The sequence below is a fragment of the Dermacentor silvarum genome, chromosome 6 (genome assembly GCF_013339745.2).
Source record: "Dermacentor silvarum isolate Dsil-2018 chromosome 6, BIME_Dsil_1.4, whole genome shotgun sequence".
NCBI lineage: Eukaryota > Metazoa > Arthropoda > Arachnida > Ixodida > Ixodidae > Dermacentor > Dermacentor silvarum.
This window is the reverse complement of record NC_051159.1, coordinates 154,579,672-154,605,179: the sequence shown is the minus strand read 5'-3', so window position 1 is coordinate 154,605,179 and position 25,508 is coordinate 154,579,672. Positions and strand designations below refer to the sequence as shown.

Sequence of the window (25,508 nt, the reverse complement as noted above, 5' to 3'; positions counted from 1 at the left end):
TCGGGATTGGTGACGATGTTGAACTTCTCATTACGCTCGCCACGATGCATCAATAAACTTGAAAATATATGTAATGTTTTGTGATTGTTCTCAAGATCATTGTTGATCTGAAGCCAGGCCACGCATGCTCATGATACTTGTGGGCGTATTTAAAAAGCGGCTTCCGTCTTTGAGGAGCGTATATATATTCTTGCACATTACCGCATCTGTCAGAGGAGCAACTGAATTTCAGCATGGCCTGCGTTCCCGAAGAGAGGTGGAAAATCGTACAATATTCGCTCAAGAGATATTCACAGCGCTCCATCGGTGCTCTCGTGCACAGGCCGCTAAATACCGTCCAGAGGATTATTCAGACATTCAGCAAGGAAGGCCGACTCTGTGATGCCCCACACAGGCGTCGACCAAAGGCAACGACGGAGGATGAAGCTTATGGTAGCTGCTGTCGTCGAGAACCCGTTACAGTCCGCGAGGCAAATGCGGGAGCAGCTAGATGTGGACGCTTCCCTTGCTACGGTCCGGCGACGCCTCCGAAGTGCTGGATTGCGAAATCCTGTAGCTGCACGAAAGCCAGTCGTCACTGCTTCGAACAAGAAGTCACGTCTCCAGTTTGCCGAAGCACACGCCTCATGGATGGCAGATGACTGGGGCCGAGTGATCTTCTCGGATGAGTCGAATTTTACAACTCGCCAAGACCAACGGATGCGAGTTTGGCGAACCAGAGGCACACGGCAAGAAACTTTTCTTAATCCATGTTTGATTTTGCGACGGATGGTCGAAAATACGATTTCCATGCAGTTACGAGCCAGCCAATGGGCAGAGAGTCGCCACGAGTGGCCGAAACTGCGTGAACGTGTGGGGCGTGGTGTCAAGGCAGGGTCTCGGGCCTCTGCATCGCATAGAAGGTGCCCTTACATCGCAGCGATACTGCAGAGAAATTTTGGACAATGTGTTGCTGCCCTACGCCCACAGCGTCTATCCCAATGCCGACTTTATGTTTCAACATGACCTGGCGCCGGTCCACACGCCAAAAGTTGTCAAGGAACATATAGAAAATCGCAGAATCAACATGCTTTCCTGGCCGGCCAAAGGCGCTGACATGAACATCTGCGAAAATATATGGGGGTTCATCAAAGCAGCCATGGTGCGAAAACCTGTCCGCCCGACGACTGGGGACGAGCTGTCGGCAGCCGTTCGACAAGAATGGGAGGACCTTCGAGCGCATCATGACTTTGTGCCAGCGCTGTACGCGTCACTGCCCTCTAGGGTGGCAGCAGTGGTTTTCGCAAAGGGTTGTATGACAAAATACTAACATCATCAAAGAGAAAATTATTCCTGCTTACTAATACTACTTCTACATGGATCAATCTTTTGTTGAACTTGCACCAAATAAAGGTTCCGATGTTTGTGGTCCCTTGCCTGTTCGTTCTATGATAAGAACACAGCAGAAGGAAAACTAAACAAAGTGAAAAGCTGAAGTAATTACAATAACGCCAAGCATAAGAAGCACAACCTTCTGAATTAAAAGCATCAAACTCGTGGTTTCTGTCATAATTTGGATTCTATTGAGGGGAAAACTGCTAGCAGACGACACACGCATGCTACGATGACGTAATGCGCACGAAAGGAGCCTACCCTCCCCGAGCATGCGCGCAGATATTGTGGCTGCCGTCTGACGGCGCTGGTGATATAGAAAGCCACGCGCTCCCGTGTTCACCCTCAAAAAGATTGCGACTGTATTCCTAGGACCGGCCGTCAGACTAGCTTTGGCGGCATACTTACATCTGACATGCATTGTCACGGTACGGCGAGGCGCTAGAGTGCTTCGCGCCGATTGCCCTTTTCTGCTGATCGCCGTTATTCGTGCGCATTCGTGTAGATGTCGTCGTTTTATTTTTTTATTCTACGACTAAAGCCAAGCAAAGCGTTCCGCGAAGGTTCAAGAGTGCCGATCCCTACGAGCACGAAAGGGCAGACGAAGCGCGGCCTCGAACGCACAGTACCGAGTTGCCAGGTGATGTAGCGACGCAAATCGGTCCGCCATCTCACGGTCCGAGAACTTCTGTCCCGGACCACACAGAAATCTTTCGAACGCTTTGTTCGTGTAAGCGAGGGGTACATACCGAACCAGCCTTGTAAATAAACAGTGGGAATGGACCGGTGTCCTTGCTGCAGGCGCGTTCAGAAGTGAGCGACTCGCTGCTCCAGTTTTAGACCATTTTAATTATTTGTTGAAATCCCGACCGTTAAGAGAGGCGAGCTCATTTTTTCTTCTAAACGTACCGATGCCTTACTGCGATTACTTCATGTGCTTCTGTTTCACTGCTTTCACCTGTCGTGGGTGCCGTCAATACGCAGGGCATGTTCGCGTTTTCAGATTACCGACACTTGATGTACCAAAAAGACAAGAATGAAAATGCCAACATAACTTATTTAGCAGCCGCTGCAATGCTTAGAAATACTTCAAATAGACTGATTTCAATAGAATAATGGTGCTCAAGTATGCTGCAGAGGCCGCGTATCAGCGCTATCATGAAACGTCATGGTGCAATTTTGTCAAAAAATGCCTGATAATCGCTGTTGCATGCGCCACTCCATGGTTACTTTCGCCTAGAGTATGTCTTACAGAATCGATGGTACTAAAATTAGTATTTTGTTTCAAAGATTCAGTTACCTGGTATTACAAAACCTAACAGCGATACATTTATTCTGCACTAAAGAAAATTTATTTTGCATGGTCAAGAAACGGAGAGCAATGAGCCTAAATTGACGTCTAACGGCTGTACCCAATCAGAAAACAAGAACGTTAGAACTTCGCTCCTTCAGAAATATCGTCAAACCATAAATCTTTGCATAGCAGCACACATGGAGTTGTCACTGCCTGCCTGCATGGCCAAAAATCTTGCATGTGGTCCGTAGTTGATCAGTCCAAAAACTTTTGAGCTGTTTTTGACCAGCCGCATTAGTCTAAGTTGTGGCCTGCTACGCAGCTCTTCGTTCGCGCTGTTTCCATGAAATTGCTCACAGCAATATTCTCGATCAATGGCAGAAATGACGGCGTAGGTTCATCATGCATCGCTAAACTGCTGGCGTATTGTCACCGTGGTACGACAGTGCGATTACAAGTAATTTCGTCACAGAGCAAGCTTGGGACTGCAGTCCTCATGAGTTCACGTCTTTGGTCTATAATTGTTATCAAATATATTCAACTTTGAGGTATTGCTATACAATATACAATAAATTAGGTATTAAGAATAAATATATATTATAGTAATTTTTTTATCGAGAGCATCAAGAACAAGGCTACCTACAGAGCTGCGATAAGGTAGTGTAGCCTCCGGCCATTGCCGTGAATGCTGAAGTTGCCGAATACTGAAAAAAGCAGCCGTATAAATCTTTGGTGAAACTGGAAGAGTGCAAGAGATGACTAAAAATATGAGACAAAAACAGTGATTCGTACTGGAGACCACTAGTGTGTCACGGGAAATGAACAAGAATTGGATCATTTTCTTGAAATTAGAAACGGTGGCGGGGGGGGGGGGGGGGGTGATTTTATACTGAGCACGATGTAATCGTTAACCTAACAGTGAGATGAGAAGACTACAAATGATGAGCTTATATTCATGGAAACCAATTACTCAAGCAACGGTTTTGGACCGAAGCAGATTCTTTTCAGTTTTGCTGTTCGCACGCTTTCAACTATACCACCACTGCTGTGACTTTTGATTTTCGACAGTATAGTTTTCTCGCGCTGTCACTGTAAAACTACTGGCGTCCGCAAAGTTCACATCAGCAAACTGAAGTCTGGGCACCCTTCAGTTAATTCACTTAATTCATTTCGATAATGTGGAAGTGGCATACAATAAGGACCTCAACTCCGCCTGCTGGAAGTAATAAAATACCGTTATGAGGGTTTAAAGAGTCCTTGCTTCGTGTAAGTCGGAAAGAATTTTTGCGCCCATGGCCGTCTCTCTAAAAACAATGATATATATGTCTAAGAAGAGGATATGCACATTCGGCAGACACTTCGTCGGTCGATAAATGCTGCTAGCAGTCTCTCTGTTTCCACTATTTCCCTGTCACTATATCTGAGCGAGCAGTCTCAATATATCACACGAATGTGCCCCCTAAAACCATGCCATGAGTTGTTTTCGCGGCATTGTCCCGCACATATCGAATCGTCAGAAAAGCAAACAAGCGATAATTATCTTCGTTTACACAAGTTCAACACGTGGGGCATCTTCCTTCCTCCAAAACAAGTCGGAACTTGTGTCCCGCGAGTGTATTTTATCAGTCAGTGCCGAAGATAACCGCCTGAAGTCACCTCTTACCTATCTATTCTCCATATATGTGATATTTCAATGTTTACATGTTCCGCGTGTGAGACGATATACTAAGCTGTCTCTATCTATCCTCTACTGACGCATTGACGTGATTCGCCTTCCTAGCTCATCACGGTCGCTTACGTGAATCCGAAGCACTAGAAATACGAAGCGCCACTATCGCATCCATGTAAACGCGGCTATTGAGTTTCGTCGTCGGAAGAGCTCAAAACTACGGTGGGCATCACGATTGGAAGACTGATCTTGATGCTTCGCTTGTTGCTACCGGTGATGTAGTTTTGTGCTGACAGCCCGTTTCTGTAATATATGCCATCCAGTGCTCAGTGTAACCCCACATTGTGAGTATTTTTTTCCTTCCAAAAGCATCCAAGGACGTGTCCCTGAATTGTGCAGATTACTTTCTTTTCTCTTGATCCGCTATGCAGTTGTAATATGAATTCCAACAAACCTTAAGTTCGACGTCGCCACGTAGCTCCAAGCGGAATGTCTTGAACCTTTCTAGGGCTTCCTTTGTAGCTGGACTTACGTGAATCTTCAGTGCTGGAAATATAAAGAGGAACAGTTGGACAACTCTGGGGACACATTCACATGTGCATAGTGGACCATCAATACTATAGGCGCGACACTAGTCTAGTTCCCATATATTAGACACATATTCGTCCTGATATTTCAAGGGGAAAGGGAGCGATGACATGAAAATGAAACAATTATCTGGCCTTGCGTTACTATTGGGCTTTTTTTTTTTTGAAGCACCATTACCAGAAGTTCAGCCAATAAAGCAGTGTTTGAACTTTTTTTTTTTCTTTGCGACCGTGTACACATGAAAGTTTTGTCAAGCAGTCGAAGGATCATGGTAAGTGATAAAACATATCAGAAGATTCTACTGTAATAAGAGAGCACAGTGCAAACTCGTAATGAACCAGAAAGAATAATCTACAGGTTACTGCGTGTAACTATCATTTTAGGAACGAGGAGTATAGATAAAAACAAGATCACCTTATCGCCTGTGCGCGTACGTGGGTTTGTGCGCACCACCTACTACACGCAAAAAAGCCCAATATCTTAAAAATAGCAGATATGATATTGTCTCTTCATTCAGAAATGGATTGATAGATACAGGTGCGCGTGAATGTGCAATAACACCTGATCAGCTAATAATCAGGCGCTGCTATTAAATAATAAGCTAAGGCACGTGCTGCAATTACAGAAGTGAAGTCAGGCATGCACGCTTACTCGTAATTGTCAGAGTACTTATTTGTCTACCCCTCGTGCCGTTCGGCAGTATAGAGGAGAGGGGGGGGGGATAAAATACTGAAATGTTCACAAAAATAGATTTACTACATGCTCCCTCCTGCGAACATGAATGCAATGCGGCATTTTAAACAACAGAATAGCAGCTTTGAAATATTTACATTGAAACTCTTGTAACAAACACATTTATGTTCCATATAGCTTTGAGTCACAGTGCCCGACATACTCTTAGTACGAAAATAACAGCTTCAACGCTAGTGCAATTCGCCGTAGTTATGGCGGACGGAAGTGATAAATATCTGCTAGTACAGAATTTCCAACTAAGTCGGCATGTCTTGAGCATTGACAGCCACATGCTAAGAATCGATACCTCAAGCTCAGAAACCAACCTCTACATACTTCAGTGACCTACTGTGGTGTCGATGTGCACCTCTGGATGAAGCGGCATCCTCAGTGTTCTCTTATTCCTTTTCCTCTTTTTATCCCCTAAGCCCCTTCCTCCATTGTAGGGTAGGGAACCGGGTGCGCGTTTGGTTGCTTTGCTAGATTTCCATTGTCTCTTCTCTCTGTCTTTCTTCACTGCCGAATTGGACAAAAGCACTAATGTGTACAATGAATCATAGCGTATCACCTGAACTCTTAAGTTCGCACCCTTTGGCGCCTATCGTGCCTACAATCAATAATTGTCATCTCTCTCGCAAGAATTTTCTATCTTTAACGCTGCGTGCCCGGTACTTCCAGGTCATGAACAGAATGCGCGTTAATGGCCTGACATGCAATTTTTAACAAGAAAGTATCAAGCGCGACGCTTTCAAGAAATCGAACGCAGGCAATACACTTGGAGATTATTATTTGGGACAACAAATGATGCAACATATTTAGAGTGTACAGTGTACCAAACACGTTATTTGGTATTAACAGGAACTGTCATGTCGAAAACACAACGCAATGCTGTAGTGTAGTTCTCTATTGTACATACATGTCTGCGCTGTTCACTGTTCTATAGCCTATACGATTATTTGATTCCTGTGAAAGTTCTGGGCTGAGAGCAGTGGGTGCAAATGTCATGGATGTATTTTCTTTTTTTGAATATTGTGTTTTTTAAGACGAGTTGAGGTGCTCACGTAGGCCATTAGATTCCATCCGGGATGCCGTGTTCACTGTGTCTCCGAAGAGGCAGTACCTGGGCATCTTCAGACCCACGATTCCGGCAGCGCAAGGCCCTGAGAATTTCAATATGAGGTGGGACAAAATCATGGCTGTGAATGCACTCATTCCAAAGCAAGACGGCAATTTTTGTAGTAAGCACCAAGAACGTTCAGAGCGGAAGTGCCCAGCACTTATAGTACGTTTCCATATTTATTTTTTAAAAAATCTCGGAAGTCTTAGCGTGGCAACGATCCACAAACTCCAGTTTGTATTCGCTATGCTGGATCAGTAAACAGGAATACACTGCAATATTAATAGCATGGAGAAAAAACTTGAACCGCAGCTTTTGAAAGGAAATTTATTCCTCTAGAATGATTAAACAAACATAGTCGGAACTTGAAGGGCAACGTAGCAACACATTGTTCACTTTGTGACATGCGCGAACACACTATGAGGAAAGGAATTTTATGTCAAGATGAAGGGGAGCATATATGGCTTTTATATGGCGTATCTTGCGATGCAAAAAATATGGATAAAGGAGCATGGGTACACTGCCTCCTTTATTTGTGTAGCATACACAATATAATTTTATTAGTTCGAAATAGTTTAAGTGTGTCGTGTTCTTGCTCAATACCACCGGTTGCCACGGTCGTAAGTGCCTGCTATTTTACTTGTTTCAGAGTCCAAAGCGCAAATAAAGCGTGGGAACACGTAGACTGTACAAACACTTGATTTGGTTTTCTTTCCTTTAACGGCATATTGTTTCTTTTACTCGCATTTCTTTGAGTAAAACCTCCTAGATATTCTAGTATTCACCATGGCTATCGACCGTGGTGGTCCTTCTAGAGGTCCTCCTGCTTTTTCTACGTAAAGCGAGTCGTACACGTCAGATGAAGGTAATAATACTGATGAAACTGTGGCCGCTGCTGAGATGCGCGAAGTGGCACGCTAAAGAGGGAGCAGAATATATAATTACGATCGCGAGTCTTTCCGTCGAACAAGTCAAAGCGTCAACTGCATATTGTTCCTGTTTTGTACTATCTTTTTTTTTTTGCAAGAACTCAGCACTTGTTACCGATTGGGTCCATTCTACACTTTTACGTCCTTGCTTTGCATCATTCAATTGCTTTTTTCACTGACTTCTGCAAAAACAGCACTTTTCAAGATGCACTGGGCTCTGTCATGCCACGCACACGCACACGCACACACACCCACACGCCGTGTATGCATGTATACACATACACACACACACACATATATATATATATATAGTGTGTGTGTGGGTCTGTGTGTGTGCTTGGTAGGGCATCCTTTACAAACATGGAGTGACCCGCCGTGGTGGCTTAACGAGGTCGCGAGATCGCGGGTTGAAATCCCGATCACGGCAGCCGCATTTCGATGGAACGGAAATTGCAGAAACGCCCATGTACTGTGCATTGGGGCCACGTTAAAAAAAACCAGGTGCTCGAAATTAATCCGCAGTCCCCCCCGCTGCGGCATACCTCATAATCAGATCGTTGTTTTGGAACGTACAGCTCCAGAATTTGTGTTTTTTATACAAATGGAAATCTGAGCTTGTATGCATTATGTGTCTTTTTTTTCGTTTCTCTGTCGGTTTTCGAGCTACATCCACTTTGACATAAGCTTTGCGGTAGTGGTGGACGAGACCATCACTATTGCTTTTTTGTCTCTTGCTATGTTGCAGTAGACAAATCCGCATGTGCTGCCAAATATGAATGGCGCGCGAACGCTGCGAGCCTCTGCGGTGAGGACTTAAAACTGTATTTCACCGTTCAAGAATATCTCCTACGCCTTCAGTAGTTGGTTTGCGCTGTGCTGGCAGTTCTTTACGTTTCTCCGCGCGAGCATTCTGCGAATTCTGAGAATTTGCCGACCACAGGAGACGGCGCGTTCTTTGAATGCTCCAACTTTTTTGGCTACCCTACGCGTTCACCGTAGAAATTGGTTCACACTGCGTGTCTGAGCAGCTGAACAAACCTTCTTCCTTTCCCTAAGCGAGTAAACAGTGCATCGCGGTAGCGATGCCCCAGTCTCCCCTGCGACGAACAAAAGAAAAAAAGCAAAGGCGAAGGCAGAGCCCCGTATCTCGTTGCCATTTCTTTTCTGTCTTCCCCGCCACGTATGCGCTTACTTTTGCTTCCCTATCTCTCTCTTCTCACGTGTCCATCATTTCTCCTTCCGCGCTTTTTCAAGCCTCGTAGCTTCGCACTCTCGGCGCAGCACAGCAAAGCTCTATAATCGCAGCGCCCAGTGTAAGAGGCGCCAGCACACACGAAGGTTATAGGGCGACGCGTAAGACGAACGTCGGGAGAGTGCAAGGAAGAAAATATAGAGACGTCGATAGGGAAGACAAGTGGCCCGGGATCTCCGGCTGTCATGCGTTCGGTTGCCGCGCCCAAATGGACACGTCTCAAGGGCGCGGGAGCGTTGACGCGTGTGACGGCTACCGAGAAACCGGAGCGTTGTGAAAAAAGAAGGATGCCGTGTAGCCACTCAACGGCACAATGGATCGACGAAACTGAAAAAAAAAGAGGGGATCCATGAACCTTCCTTTGTGGAAGTTACAGGTGGGGAAAAAGAAAAGTGAACACGTTTTCTTTTATATTTTTTTTGCTTGTACAAGTACAGTCATGCCTGCACCATTTCTTCACGTGCCCTTATTGAAACAAGCGTCTGGCAATAAAGTGCCCTGTGCATGAAATGGGATCAAAGCGAAGGCTTTGGTTAGTCCTTTACGCGAATCACTGGAAGTGTCCGCGGACTCTGTGTCACTGGAGAATCTGAATTACTGCCGCGAAGCGCGAAAAGTAAATGTGTACAGAGTTCTCAGACAGACATTACGGTGAGAATGGTCAATCGTCGATGACGATGCAGTCTGGCAGTCATGGCGCTGCAATCTTGTTCCTTGATAATGCGCTGGCGCCGTAGAACTGTGCAGCACTCGCTCGACAATGCAAGGTCTCCTGCTTTGCCTTTGGACGCACCGCGTACACCGGTAAAGGTTAGAGAAAGAATCGACTTAAAATTGGATTGTCAGCTGCGAGCGGGGAAGTCCTCTTAAAAGAACCAGCGCGCTGCTCTCATCCTTCTCCATACCTTCGTTTCGACATAGGAAGCTCTCGTATTCTTGCACTTTTATTTCTATCCGCACGTATGACTGCGCCTAACGACAATAGCACTCCTTGGTGGTCCAGTATGACAAATGCAAACTCTCTCTTTGATTATAAGCTTTGGTTGTCACGACAGTTTAGAAACGAGGGCCACTGTTACACATGTTCTTTGCCTTTAGAACTGAAACTTATTGTTTAGGTGTGACACGTGCGTTCTTGTGAATAAAATTTCACGGTGGGAAGGTACCCCAGCTTTCCAGTTATTCTGTGCGGAACGACACTAGAATATCATGGGCATTCGCTTCGGGCGAAATAAGCGGCCTTCCCCCACACGCGGGCTCGCGAGAGTGGGTTCGCGTAATCGTGCGAAGGAGAGGAACCACCTTTACGACCGGGAGCACAGAGCAGATCCGATTTGAGGGGCGTCTCATGGAATGCGCGGGCGTCGCAGCGGCGAATAAGCGCGCGCGAAGCGCGGCCGCTGTCTTCTAATGAATGTTGGCGGAGCCGCTGCTAAGCCTGTTGCTCTAGCGGAGAAGGGGAGAGACATGGAGGGCGCTCTCACCTGTGTGAATGCCGATGCGCAGCTTAAGCTGTTCCTGCGGCCGGTGGCGGATGCTGAAAGAGCGCACGGTTCTGAGCAGAGCGAGCGACATGCGCGCAATCTCGCGAGCGTGCAGCATGCCATTGCGCACGGGCAGGCCCGACGCCACCATGTAGGCGTCTCCGATAGTCTCCACCTGCGATGAGCGCGCGGCGCGTCAGGAAACCACACACGTGAAACCACACAAACAAAACGCAGGAGACTAATAGAAGTGTCGAGTAATCTGCCAACGATCGTCATTTGCTCGCAAAAGACGAGGATTCCTGCTGGTGGACAGGAATGCCGGTAATTAACGCGGTGACGAAATCTTAAACACCCCGTCACGCTGAAACGTCATGCCTGGTATATTTCGGGCGTACATACAGTCTAGTTCAAATGAAATGCCCTCAATCAAGTGCTGGAAAGGGGCATTGAAACTAAGACACATATTGTGCACTTTTACTCGATTCTTTGATGCAAGTGGCTGGCAGGTTTGTTGCAGAACGCGTGTTAGCCATTACCGATGACACTTGCATTTCAATCCCTGTTATTTATCACTTATGTGGGCGCCAAAACGACTGCATTAGTTCTGGTTCCGCTCAGAGAGTGCAGTAATAATTAAACAATAGCTACATACGCATCTACATATGGTGACTTTCTGAGGCGTGACTGGAATGCATTGCCGCAATACTTGTAACATGTTTTGTTTGTGCAGCTGCCCTCAAGTATTCAGGCTCATTTAATTAAACTACGGCATACCATCTGGCGATATTAGTTCGTCGAGCGTGGGACTGCTGGGTTTTTCTGAAAACAGTCTGTGAGGACTGCCTTAAGCATAAGTGGATTATTGTAGGCGTACCTTTGTACAAAGTTTACCATTAGAAGGAATGTAGAGCAAGTAATAGCAGTCTTTCCGTGTTCGTCACGTAATGAGGATCAGTTAACGAGGATCACATTGCTGTCATTGTCTTTGTTTATTTTATATTTCTATTTATTTATTTTATTCTTTTTAAAGCGAAGCTTTGTACCTATACCAGCCAAGGGTTCTGTCATGTCCGTCGTTGTAATCAAAAAACGATCCCGACGAACCGCTAACAATTACAGGTATAGCAGTATAGCTTACTTGAAATCAGGCATTCAGCGTACAACTAAGCACTCGTTTTCGCAAGAAAAACCACAAAAACAAGCTTCAAAGTGATGAGCCAACATGATGGATGATAAGGGCTGCGGGCAAACAACGGAAACAGGCTCGGCGCGGTCCGTAAGATTAGATTGCAGCTGTTGCAAAGCTTATGCAGCTGCTTGAAAGAGGGTTGACGTCATTCGAAACCCTTCCAGCCTAGTAACTGCTTCGGTTCATTTTCTAGAGTACCCCACTATGGGGTAGTCTAGTAGTGTATATCACACCGATCATAAAGCAGTAGTGAACATTGTTCTGAAGTAAATAATATTATAGGCCGTGGTTAAAGTTACGTTGTAGTGTGTGAAATATCAAGTGCGCCGCAGTCACCGTGAGGGTGGCGTAATAAGCTTCGCTTTCCAACCACCTTCACAGGGTGGATTGGCGGGCAATTTTTTTTTTTTTTTTGCAAAAGGTACCGAGTACAACTCGTATTGTGCATCCCATTCCTCAACGTGCAGGAGCCTTGCAAGCGTGAAAAATAAGAAATTTTTTGTCTTTTTTTGCGGACAACGTTGTTCTTATAATGTCCTCTATTGGACTGAATGAAAAACTGTGGTCGGTAGTACAATTAACTGTACAGTATAGTACAGTTATCACAGCTAGCTGCTCTGCCTATCATTTTTTTTTATTTTCTCTATGTCTCTCTATTCTTTTCTCTGGTGCAATTAGTTGTGAAACTGCACTGTACTGCAAAGCGCAAAAATACAAAACTGTAGCATTATCAGCCTAGAAAATTTTCTGAACAGAGGCGTGAAGAAAGACGCGCAGGACAGATGAGGCGAATGAATGTTGTAGGATGTATGAATTGCACTCAATATCTTTAAATCATGGTAGTAGGCCTAAAATTACTCTCATTAAATACTGCAGCAACGCAAACACCGTTCTAGGTGCCGCTGAACCTCTCCGAAAACACAAGACTTGGAGGAATCACTGCGATTAAAAATTGAAAACCACTTTAATCTAAACGTCACCGCAGCAGGACGTGATATATGTTTGCCGAGGCTTACCTTGTAAACATCGTAGTTTTCGATGATGGAGTCGAAGCAAGTGTAAAGGTCGTTAAGAAGATCGACCACCTGCCCGTGGAGGGAGGAAAGTGAACGGACAGAAAGATTGTTAGCAACTGTCGCCGCGAACCGACCACATTTCTCAATACTTCTTGGACGCAGAACTGACCGACGCAACGAATAGCAATAACCGGAGCAAAAGATTTAGTTTCAGTTCCCACCCAATAAGAACTTCGCTGCCAGCACATCAAAGGGAGCTCAGCGCTGCAAATACCCTCGGCAGCTCCAACAAAACTGAGCTGCGATGCACTTTTTTGTCTTTTCTTTCTAGCATTTTGCTTCGGAAAGTTTGCTGCGTCGGCTATCGATTATAGCTTACGTTCGCTTGCATTGCCGCTCTAGCCAGTTATTTTCTTATATGTCCCTAATCTCTATGCCCAGACATCAGGACAGAAACAACTCTCTCCTTGATTCTGGCTCTGTGGATTTTCGATTACATGTGATCTTCAAAAATAATTTATAAGGCATTTTGTCACAGCAAGCATACACTATGAACATGTCACATTGAAAAGAACACGACACATGTGAGTCGAAAATTGGTTCATTTTTGTACATAAAGAGCATACACGTTTGCGCGATGTCTGAGCAAACGATATAGTTGGTTTATAAAATCAGTCGCAAAAATTGACCAAGCATTTTACCAAGCTGTTCGCTCACTAAAATATATTACGATAAATTGTTTCCAGTATTCGGAATATATGTTTGTTACTGGCATTGAAGCAGGTATGTGTAGACAGCATGCTACAAAAATTTAGGTCCATAACTTTTACCATTTGTTCAAATACATGGGAGTTCACCGGCACAACTTGTGCTCCCTAAAGTGCCGCCATATATACCAGGTGTTTCAGCGAACACTTTCAAAAATGTTTAAAGGTTGCCTGTGGTATATAGCACAATTCTAGTTCATGAGCTGGTCTACTCGAAGAGGCGGACGTTACTTGCACATAATATGCATAATCGATGATTGGTAAAAGTTCGCTAATTACGTTTTTATCGTTCCAGATACTTTTGGGCTTCAATGCATAAACCGACGTTTTGTTAAGAAAGTAACTGGAACGCCAGTGCACTTCTCTGCAAGGTTTCCGAATTAATATCTCGAAACTGGTGTCATCCTGAGAATTCGTTCCAAGTGGATCCGCCTTGCAAATCCCAGGGCTAGAATTTGTAATTGCAACATGGGCTATAAGGTATTTAGTTAAAAACCGAATTAGTGAATTTTTGTTCATTTCGAGGTTATGCATTTCAATTTTTGTGCAAGTAATGTCCAAATGTTCGAGTAGACCAGTTCATCAACTAGTATTGTGCTATCTGCCACAGGGAACCTTTTAAAAATTTTGAAAGTGTTCGCTGAAACACCCTATATACTCCTGCAGTGCCTCTTGAAATAAATACCGTGTAGTAACTGTGTATATGTACTTTGTATGCTTTGTTTTCCGTTAGTTCAGATATTTCCGTGCAGAGTATAGTTATCCTCAGTCATTGCACCGTAATGTCGCCCCTGTTATGCATGGCCGTTATGTACGACTAATTTATTGTGTGCTGACTATTACAAAAACAATGCAGTTCTCATTTTTCATTTTATATTATACCTTGTTGTATTTTACAATAGAATCGACCTTATATTACTCAGAAAGTGGCATTTACAAGTCAATAAGGTCCTACTATGTTGCTTGTAATGATAAACAGTTGCATTTAAAACAATTACTACGTTACAGTTGCCTTAGTACCGCTTGCTACCTTTTTTCAAGGTAGTAAAATTACCAACGCTACCACTAATAACTGCATGTTACTACTACGGCAGTCAATATTGTGACACAATAAATAACAAATGATTCGCAACTACAACGTCCTTTCGTCTAAGAGCAACATTTACCAGAGATCGGGATGTTGAGCGACAAAAAATGTTCTGAGCGGCATTATGGATAAAATGGCACCAAACTCAAAATCCTACCTGCATTGGAGTACTCTGCGCTGATAAGGAGGTGAAACCCACGATGTCACTGAAGTATATTGTGACGTTATCGTACGACTCTGCTGTCACAGATTGTCCTTTGATGAGCTGGCTGGCCACAGAGCTGTAACAAATTGTTACCAATTTGTTACTCAAAGCCCACTCGAATCCGTGCGGTCTTATTGAGTCAGTCATTATGGTTCAGTTTCTGGCCGGCACCATGCCAAAATTGATAAGCTTCGGCGTTTTCAACACAACACGCGACCGTTACGTCACAGTTTTGCCCGTGTTACTCGGCCAACTCATTATTGCTTTTGTAAATGTAAGTTACCACTCAGCAATCTTGATGGAACTCTATAGAGAAAGTTGGTATTGGTGTTCCAAGAAACTGCTCTTACACGAATACATTTGCTTGTTCTCTAACCGACAGGTTTTCCTTCTGCCTAGGCGTTAGTGTTCACAACTTATGTTCAGGAACCATTCGAAGAGGGCATACTTACTTGTAAACAATTTCGTTGTCATTATAATGTGAGCGATACAAGCCCTTATCACATTGCAATTCATAAAATATATAGAACGAAGCATTCCGCCGAGCTTCTGCATCTCCAAGAATACTGCAGGATGGTCAAAATGAATATGCAAGACTTTTCTACAATCACCCTAAGGTAGAGCGGGACCAAGAACGCCATCCACCATTATTTTTATTGTTTATTTCAGGGTACATTACACAATTAAGTGTGTAATTTCTCATGATACAGTAGCCAAAGTGTGGAGTAAGGAGCCGGCAATCGGAAAACTAAGAGTGAAGTAAAATGCGATGCAACATAGTTACAAACTTACCGAGGTAAAAGCTGGTATAAAAGGTCTTCGGCTTTTCTTTTCTCTTCGAGATAACTTGCTGTGCGCTCTTCAACTAATTTTTCCAAATTGTTGGCGTACTGTTCCATTCGAGATAAAAGATTGTCCAGGATGTTTACCCCTTGCCTCTCCCTAGACGAAAAAAAAAAACATTAAAGGCAGCCCGTAGAATACCGAAGCATCATTTGTATATGGGTTGCCAATATAAAAACCTTCATGTTCACTCAAGCGAGAATTCACGTGGGTGTTGTGTGATAGCAGTAAAAATAGCGTGTGCAATTTTGAGCCTGTTGAGCAGCACTTTTCATGGGTTGAATCATTGGCTTGAGTACTTGGATCGCCTTGAAACAGCATCATTGATCAGTTGTTTGCAGAGTATTTAAACGAACTCCCATTAATCCTGTCAGTGCGTCATATTACTTCTGAGTTAGTGTTAGGTCGATATATAGGAAGACGATAAACAACTATCATAAAAAGCGGATATCTAATCAAAAAGCACACATGTCCGAAAACTATTTGCTTCTAGAGTTGTTGTCTTTGTAAATAATAATACACATACCGCACAAGCTTCACATGCAATAACCTCATCTGATACATGAACACACGGTGACACCATGATACTGTGACATCATCTCACCATAGACATCTACTAAAAAGGTCTACGTGGAAAGCCGCTTTCAGCCGGCGGGCTATAATTTGGTCATGTCCTTATTACAATTTTAAGGACCTTGCGTCCGACAATACGCTGATGTCAAACCATGTTATTACGGGAAATCAATCTCTATGCGACTTAAAAACAAGCGTAGGTGAATGCGCACTAAACATTGCAGCTGGCATGGTTCACTGTCAATATTGGTTTAGGGTATTTCTTCGATACTTGGGATGTGTGAACGCGGAGCAGCACCCGTTTCACTTAACCGACAATCAGAGGAAAGTGTACGGGGGAATAAGGGTATCTCAGAGTTACCTCCTTCGTGAAAAACCCCATCTAAGTCAGTTCAACACCGGCGATCTTACGGCCAGCGTTTCTGAATGCAAACTACCGAAGTTCTGTGAAAAGTTACCGCACTAATGTGTTTTTACTGCATGGAATAAACATTTGAGCTACGAGAGATAGCATAGTGGTAGGTTATGGTTGAGTGCTGGCCACATACAGCCCCTGAGTTGTCGAGGAAACCTCAGCGCGAAAGCATACTCATTCCTTCTGGGCATGTCCGACACACCAATCTGTGACTCGTGCACCTGTGAGGAGACGGTGGAACACGTGTTGTGTTTTTGTCATCTTTATGAGACCGAACGTGACCTTCTCCGGAGTGTGTTAGACCGATTGGACAGCAGACCGTTTTCAGAGACAAAGATTCTTGGACCGTGGCCCCACGCGTCGCAGGCTCACAAAGCGACGCGGGCATTGTTACAGTTCATGAAGTCGACTGGCCTCAGTGACCGATTGTGAAGTGTTGGACAACCGCACGTGTTTATACTGCGAGTGCTTTCTTCCCTCTCTCTCCTTTCTTTTCATCCCTTTAAACCCCTTCCCCCGTGTAGGGTAGCAAACCGGACGTGCTTCTGGTTAACCTCCCTGCCTTTCCTTTTTTTTTCCTCCTCCTCCTCCTCCTCCTCCTCCTCAGCGCGCAGGAAATTTTTCGCTAAGCTGGCATTCAAATATGCTTGGCGAATGCTGCATAATTTGTATTCTCTTGTCTTTTTGTTTATAGTTGCAAAGTTGATGCATTCAAGCGTAATGATTCACTGACGAACAGTCCCAGTTTATCGTTACCGACCCATGCAATATATATATATATATATATATATATATATATATATATATATATATATATATATATACATTAGGAAACGCAATAACGCTCTACACTCGTGCAATATGAAGTACTAAATGGAAGAACAACGCGCATCTATCGATGGTAGCTCCGCCGTTTCAAAACGAGCCAGCCTCTTCATCAGTACGGTTTGCTGTGCGCACTCTTGGCCTCGTATTGCGTACATGACATTTTGGCTGTTTTATCTAGCGCAGAGTGCCGTGGCGTGCTTCGGCTTAACAAAGGCACAAGCAGGCAGAATATACCCGAAAGCAAACTCTGGCATTTGTACTGTTGCAATTATGCGCCCAAACGGCCGCTATCGACCGCGTTGTATGGCCCCTGCGGCGATCACGCAAAAGTATTTGCCCAAACGTCGCGACAGGTGCAGAGTTTCAGTTCCTGAATACCTTTCGCAGCGGGATGTTCTCGTGCGGTTTGCACTTCGAGCATTTGCATGTGACGCCGTTGTTTGTTTCTAACTAGAAGTTTGAATCCCTCATTATATGGGGCTTTGTGGAGGCTGCACGATATCGCCGTCTCTAAAGCCGAGCAATACGCCTCCCAACGCAAGGGGCGTGCTTTTGCATGTCGGCTTGTACTTCGGTGAATACTTTACCAAATGATTTTTTTTCATCTCTGAATAAGGGAATGAATGCTCGCGAACGGCGCGTAAACTATTGCAAACGTTTAGCCGGAAGTACAAAGTATGCAACGACGACTATGAATTTGCCATTCGCATTTTGCTTCAACCTATCGTAAGCGTAATTTGGGTGCATAACAAGATTACTTTGCTTTAGAAAATCAGGAATACTAAACTTGAGGTCTTTCGTCGCATCTCCGGTACCGTAACCAGGAATAATACACTTGATGCGTCCTTAGCAACGATCATGAATCAAGACGTTTCGATGGCGCAGTACTCTAGAACACTCATTTTTAGCTCAGCTCGCCCGCTGAAGTTCTTATAAACGAATAAAATTCTTGCTGACGATATTGCAGCTGAAGAATTCATGAACCGTGAAAAACTGGGCTGACAAATCACATGATATTTTTCCGGCGTCGCTGTTCCTGATCGACGTTACTAAAAGCATCAGCGTCCAAACTATATATTCCTGGAATTTTGAAATAGGGGTAGTTGCAAATAAATAAAATATGAGGACAGTCTTATTGTAGCATGAAATGTCTACCTGTTCCTTAGCACAAACTGTAAAGTTTGTCAGGTACCTGATATTGCACTGTCAGTAAATATTCAAATGCGAATATATCGAGAACGGCTTGAGTGTGTCATTGCGTGTTCAATTTAGCATGTATTAGCAGCATTTACTTCAGTCAGCCTGGTAACGTATATTTGCTTGAAATTACGTCGTAATCTTAGGTGATTACGCATATAGGTGTTCTAATTATTCTCTTCGCATTTCAAATAATGCTAACAGTATCTAGTTGCTTAATCACCTATACTGTTTCATGTTCCGGTATAAAAATAGTTCTCGCGTTCTTGCAGAATCACTCTACAATTGCAATCAGCAGAATCCACTTTTTCACCCGCAGGTTTGTCAATAGTGGTAATGTTCTTACAAAACCATAAGGCTGCAAATAAGATTTTAAAAAACTCACAAAAGCCCATAATTGTTGCGGCACTTCGCTTGAGTAAGAACAGGCTCAGAATAACCATTCTCTTCCTCCTCTTTGTGTCGATAAGATTGTGTAGGAATCATTGACGCAGTATTGCATTCCATCTCATGTATTATCTGTCCTCTCCACTATAACTTATTGGCTGACGTAGTATAGACACTGTTCTCTCTGCTATTTTTACGTGAAATTTGTGGTCATGTTGCCCAAACACGAATTTGCACGGGCACTAATGCAATTCTTGAAGGGTACCTGCCCGAGTGACTGTTGCTAGTCATGCTGTGCATGCTCTTTGGCATGCGCAGTGCTAACTCTCTCCCTCTTTTCTCTTTCTACTCTATTTTTCCCTTACCTCACGTGTAGGGTAGCCAACCAGGTGCTTTTTGGTTGACTCCTTCTTTCAGAACAGTATGCAAGGCCATAAATCAGGCCAACATCTCCTGCATCTCATTGCGTCAGCAACTCTGTCTCTCTATTCCTCTCTATCGCCACAAGGCAGACGAGCCAAAATTAATATCGGCTGTGTATCTTTCATATTGCACCGCTCTGATCCATTCGCGATCATTACTAACAAAGAAACACGCAAAACTTGGGATCCGCCGCGATAGGTAGTTATTGAGCAAAACGAGCTCAGGTGGAGACCACTTTCGAACTTGTCGAACGAAGTGGCAGTTCTCAAGTGAGTATACGCTTAACAAAGGATGGTACTATTTGTTTGATTACAAATAAATGCCCGCGATATTAAAACGATACCTCGCCCCCCCCCCCCCCCAAAAAAAAAAAAAAAAAAAACGCTTCCAGTAGTGTTTCGCTCGCGCACAGCGTTACGGGGAACCGTATGCATAGCTTACTTATTGAGCCTCCGAATGAGTGGTTTCAGCGTATGAAAATCCGGTCGCTCGGCTGGGTCTTCGGCCCAGCACTTCCGGATCATCTGAGCCAGCTCCTCGCTGCAGCAGTCGTCTTCAAGAAGCGGACGGAACGGGACTTTGTGACCCAACTGCACGTTTGCCACAATCTCTGCGATAGAAATATCGAAAGAAAAATAATGTTATGCCTTTTTCTTTCCTAAGTGTTTACACACCTGAAATCGTAATCAAGCTGTCTTCTCTTGTACATCAAGTATGTACGAGTATGCGTAGGGCACAGAGGATTCGGAATAATGTAACTATTTTGTTTCCTATTGTTGTCCTTTTGGCACTTCGTGAGTGGGCCAAGGAATCTCTCTTCCTATATGTTGTCACCAGGATCGGTCCATCCGAAAGCGATGGATAAGACGAGAATAGGATCGAGGCGAAGGAATCCTGTCATTCTGCTTGCCCAGGGGACTTATTCTCTGAAGATCACTTTCGAAGATATCACATTCAGTGTGAGCCGATTGGCTGATTGAGATAAACCACTCGCATCATACACGCGCCATGTACTACGTCACGCCAAAGTAATAGTATCGCCGAACGTGAGTGACTGTTTGAGAAAACGTCCCCAGGTTTGTCACGTGGCAAGCAGCCGGCGAAAGCATCAACGAAAATAAGAAAAATTAGACATGTCAGCGTTTGTTTTTCGACCTGCTGTTGGCTCACATAAGTTTTCGAGCCTTCATCTTACTAAAAGTTAATGTGTTGTTGCCCTTGCCAAATCAGAATTACCAGTGGTCGAGAAAAAGGTGTCGCCGGGTCGAAAGTTTGGACAAGAGGACTTGAACTCGTCAGGACCCTGATCAAGACAAGTCCCCTTCTCGAAACGTTGGCTTCAAGCGACATTCCTTGTTCGACCACTGTTAAAAAATTTTAAGCCTCCCTTTTTTCTGTAATTCTTTCTTGCATAGATCTTCCTAAGGAGTTCCATAAAATAACAAGTCTATTAAAAGATTTGATGTTGCTGTACAAACAAAATATATTTTTCCCACGCCTGGATGCAATGGTGCTTAATAGAGATAAAGAAACTCAAAAGTCACTCAATACAATATTTTTTTCGTTATTGTTTTCTCGGAGTAAATAATAATGAAAAAATCACATCATCTCACCCTACGGGCAACCATGGTGGGATGCGAAAGCATCGCGGGGGGGTGCGCATCGAGTTTCCGTTTCGTTTCACTTGGCAACACAACCCAATGCGTAGTAGGTCTTCTTCCTTCATGCCATGTCTGCGAGTGGCGTCTCGATTGATCATGCGAGCTACGCTGTAGGCAGTTTGTCTTAGTGCGTTTATAGCGTGGTTATTGCGACCACTATCTTGCATGTAGACTCCTAATATGCGGAGTGTTTGGACTCTTCCTCGGTCGGAGGAAATTTGCTTTAGGCGGCGGAATATCTTCATGAAGGCTGCTTTTGACTGTACCTAGTATTAGCACTGAGGTCAACCGCCATCCTCGCAGATTTCATACGAAGCTATTGTTCAGTACGTAAGCGATAAAGTTTTGCCAAGGCGGCACAGCGAAAGCGGACGTTAACTGTATACTATACCTTTAGGGCAGAGTTGAACTGATGGACCCAGGTAGAAAGGTCCCTGCCGGAGCACGATCTCGTGTGCAATGATGGCAAATGAGTAGACATCTCCCTTTTGCGAGCCAGCAGCCAGTGGTTCACAACGTCGTTGCAGTTCAGGCTGCAGTCCACAGCATGCCTGCGCAAAACATAATGCTTAATCGTTGTTCTTGGCAGCGCCGGTGGTCAGCAAATTACGGGAAGGTTCACAATAAAATATAAGCTTTAAAGGGACAGTAAAGCGAAGCACTTAATCAATTTAGCATGAAGAAGCATTCTTTCACCGTGTATGTGGGATATGTGACCACATATTCCGTGTGAAATTGTGAGCAACTGTGCAAACAGTACAAAATTTATTAGGCTGCACTGTGCAGGACAGACAATACATGATGCTGAAAGCAATACTGTTCCAATCATTCCTTCATGATTCTATGAGCAGAAGCGAGAGAAAGTGAGTTGTGGCTCCTAGCCTGTTTTTTTTTAATCTAATGAAGAGCTGTAACATTTCTGGGCTTCGTACAATCTAATAACTCCTAATTATAAAGCCTAATAATATGCCAACTCCAATTTTGACTACTAAATGTTTTTGTACTTAATAGGAGCCGATGTACGGATAGCAATCTCATATATTACATCCTAAGTGCCAAGATTTCACCGCCAGGCCGCGCCACTTTCTGTTTTTTTTTTGAGAGTTTGCCTATTTAAAATTATAATCTCTAATTAAATGGCGAAGGGCGTTCTGAATTTTATCACTGTAATACATGGTCATTTCATTTCCATCAACGTCTCAAAATACATTTTCGCTAGTTGTCAGTCCCTTTAATAAAAAGAAGCCCATGTCAAAATATGCGCCTCTTCATTGCGGAGGAACCTACGCATTGTCTGCAAAAGCTTGTTCATTACCCAACAGTTATAGTTGTCAGGTATACTCCCAGCGTGAATGCGGCATTATCACACATGCTTCAGCCGGATGACTCATGCTCCAGGCAACAGTATAAGCATGTCTAGAATATAGGCCGTTGCTGCAGATGTAGAGCACCTGAGAGGTGTTCTATAAGCATCTGTGCAACCATGCACCAGGCGCATGACGTTCACTCTAATCAGCTTGCGCACCCTCCCTGTTATTTCGATAACAGTTATATGGACACTTCAGGCGCACTGCCGCCGTCGTCGTCACTGTCGGCGTCGCCGTGATGTTCCGTATCAAGTCCAAGTGTGATAACATCGTGGCCACGCTCTGTATGCTGTGGGTGCGAGTGAAAGCTTGTGAGGGTGAGCCGAGTATGGTGGGTCGATCTCGCACGCGCAAGGCAGGAAGGCGGGAAAGAAGCACGTGGTCTTCCATCGCGTGCAAGGCACCACGTAGTGTCAACAGGTGGGCCACCAAGTCGTGACAGTTTTACTCCGGCGGCGGCTACCTATGGCGCGGCTAAGCGCAGCCGCGTGGACCCTATCTTGAAAGCGATCGGCGATTAATAAAAGAGTCTAGGAGCGCTGAAATCTGATAGCTTCGTGTGCGCTGTGTTCTCGCCCCTTAGTACTCGTTGAAGCGAGAGTAGCACGAAGGTTAATTCGATCGCTGCTGCATGGTGCCGCTCTTCCTCACGCCAGCGTTTTGGCAGCGAATGTCCTCGGTGATCGAGTGCGATGTGTTTGTGTTTATAATAGGCATTCGAGTCATCCTGTAATAAAAACACTTTTATCATCGTGATGTTTGCCTGTGCAGACGGGACACCATGCTTGTTAATTTAGTAATTAAGCTAATATTAATGAGTTTATGACAAAACTACTATCCGTATTTCGTATAGCTGTCTAATAATTTGCTATCGCAATCGATGCTTTGCCTTTCGGGTGAAACGGCGACTTTCTGTGCAGCGGCAGTTGGCGTTCCGTGGACCTATCATTCTCCGTGGACCAACAGATGATTATCCAAAATGCTGCGCGCATATAAAGGTCGACTGAGGCGTGAGCTGTTCGAGCACAACTTTATTCGAGCGAACAATAGACGCACCAGCGTGATTTAGTTGCGAGCACGAAACAGCAACTTGAGCGATTAGATGTTACACAAAATATTACCGCCTTCACTTGCGCGAGTCGCGGTTCCGGGAAAAGCTTCGGTTTTCGCGGAGGTATCACCAAATCCGCGAGACGAAGACGTATCCTTTTCCAGCGCCGGATAACGCCGAGGAACCTCGACCCGTTGCACGGGCTTACCGAGGAAGAGGTCTTTATTTGTACGGAGCTCAGATGGGTAATCTAACTGTAGGCCCACGTTCCGTCTCGGAGCTGCCGCGTCGTTCTCTGCCGTTGGCAAAACAAATGAGCATCGGTTGCCCGTGGGAATGCGTATATTGGGACGGCCAAGTGTACGCTCTCCCACACTCCTTCGACAACGACGCCATTTTCCCGCTGTATGCACGTTGCACTTCCGTTCGTGTTCGTCCCTCTGCACCGACATTTTTCTTCTGCTCTTTCTTTCTTTAGTCTAGCCACTGTGGAAGATTTCTCCGGCATCAGAAGGGAGCAACAACGATACGTAGCCTAATGCAAGGTCTTGTTTTTTGCCGTTTCCTCTTCTGTCAGTACCGGCTTACTCCTATTTGTCTTAGTCGCAACGTTATCCTGCTGTTAGAAGGAAAATTCGATTACTAGGTACATTCTAGCTTCGTGCTCAGCTGGCAAATTGATCACTCTGAGATGGCAAAAAAAGGAACGAACTGTGTCGTGATCGCGATCGGCAAGAATTGCAATACGCGAGTAGTGGCCCGAGCGCTCTCAGGGTCGGGCTGATGGGGCTAACATGAGGTGCGCTCGAGATAAACGTGGAGGGTGTGTTGCAGTTCCAGCAATCCTCATAAATTCCGGCGCTTTTCTTTGTCCGCTTTTTTTCGCATGCGTTGTGATTCCATCGCGAAGCGATGGTGCACTAGCCAGTTGAGAAGCACAACTTCTCGTGTGTACAGCGCGGCGTGCTTCGTACTTAATGGCACGGCACCGCTGCTCGACGGGCCAGTGTATCACCGCTTCGCCACGTAGACAATGAGAAGTGTCCCGTCTGGCAAAAGCAGATAGCGGGCGTGCAGGTGTCGATGTGCGTAGCTTGAACTGTAAAAGACTCGACACTCGACACAAGAGCGCCGCGCGTTAGCAACACGGGTTCGACCCTCAGAGTGCTCCGGTGTCAACTCGCATCTTGTAGTGAGAGTAGCGGACAAAATAATAGGACAATCGGAATGAAAGAAAGAAACGTTGTTCATTCGGTCTCTCCTGAACCATGTACTATTACTCTATATCTATCTATATCATGTACTAACAAGCCCCAATTTGCACTCTTTCTCATGTTGTAAGTTATACTGAACGCGATAGTATGTTGGTTTAAGCTATGTTGAGCTAAGAACTATTATACTGCGAGAAAACTGTTTTAGTGTATATTTTGAAGACTTTACCCATCCTCTTTCACAAAGTCCAGAAAATATGAGTTAGGAAAAAGCAACGAAGGCAATCTGCACTAATTTTGTGTGACGTCAAACGAAAGAATTTATACTTCCGGGCTCTCCTAATAAATTATGTTTAACGCAGCTGCATAGGAATGAGCAGACACGCAGACACCTGAGTAAGTGATGAACAGCTATTAATTTATTACCAAGTGGCAGGCAATGTACGCTGCAAACACAAAACCCTAGACGCTATTCATAAGCTTGACAGATTTTTACTGCGCAATGTCTTTTTTTTTCTGGACACTCTTCTATTAGCTGTTAATGTTGAAGTCGGTTCACTTATGCGTCACGCTGTCACATACCTTTTCTGTCCTCTCGCACAGATTTCTTTTCTTGTGCTGTCCTCGACTGCCTTCTCGCGCTGTACGATTTGCATGCGTCAAACAGCAATCCGTCTTCTATACATTTATGCCTTGCTCCTTTGAGTTAGTCGACTGGCTTTACCTGAATGCTTATCGCGATACGTTCCGCCTTCTTGCGAGCTGCCTGTTGCTCGGCGCTGAACACACCCCTATGTTTCAAAACTGCTTCTTTGGTTTCTTGTCACCCTGGTAGTATCGCTTTGCATG

The 25,508-nt window shown here is 44.6% G+C and overlaps 1 protein-coding gene across 1 annotated transcript in view; it reads right to left on the bottom strand.

The window, feature by feature from the left end:
• Positions 1 to 25,508, bottom strand: part of LOC119456276 (atrial natriuretic peptide receptor 1-like) — a 163,933-nt gene that overhangs the window by 1,704 nt on the left and 136,721 nt on the right. Inside the window, exons 14-22 of the mRNA XM_049669661.1 lie at positions 23,813 to 23,823; positions 21,422 to 21,563; positions 19,811 to 19,979; positions 15,496 to 15,645; positions 14,656 to 14,779; positions 12,645 to 12,713; positions 10,437 to 10,611; positions 6,716 to 6,814; positions 4,789 to 4,880 (exon numbers count right to left, since the gene is read on the bottom strand). Coding sequence (XP_049525618.1) covers positions 4,789 to 4,880; positions 6,716 to 6,814; positions 10,437 to 10,611; positions 12,645 to 12,713; positions 14,656 to 14,779; positions 15,496 to 15,645; positions 19,811 to 19,979; positions 21,422 to 21,563; positions 23,813 to 23,823 — 1,031 coding nt within the window. The remainder of the gene's footprint in view (positions 1 to 4,788; positions 4,881 to 6,715; positions 6,815 to 10,436; positions 10,612 to 12,644; positions 12,714 to 14,655; positions 14,780 to 15,495; positions 15,646 to 19,810; positions 19,980 to 21,421; positions 21,564 to 23,812; positions 23,824 to 25,508) is intronic.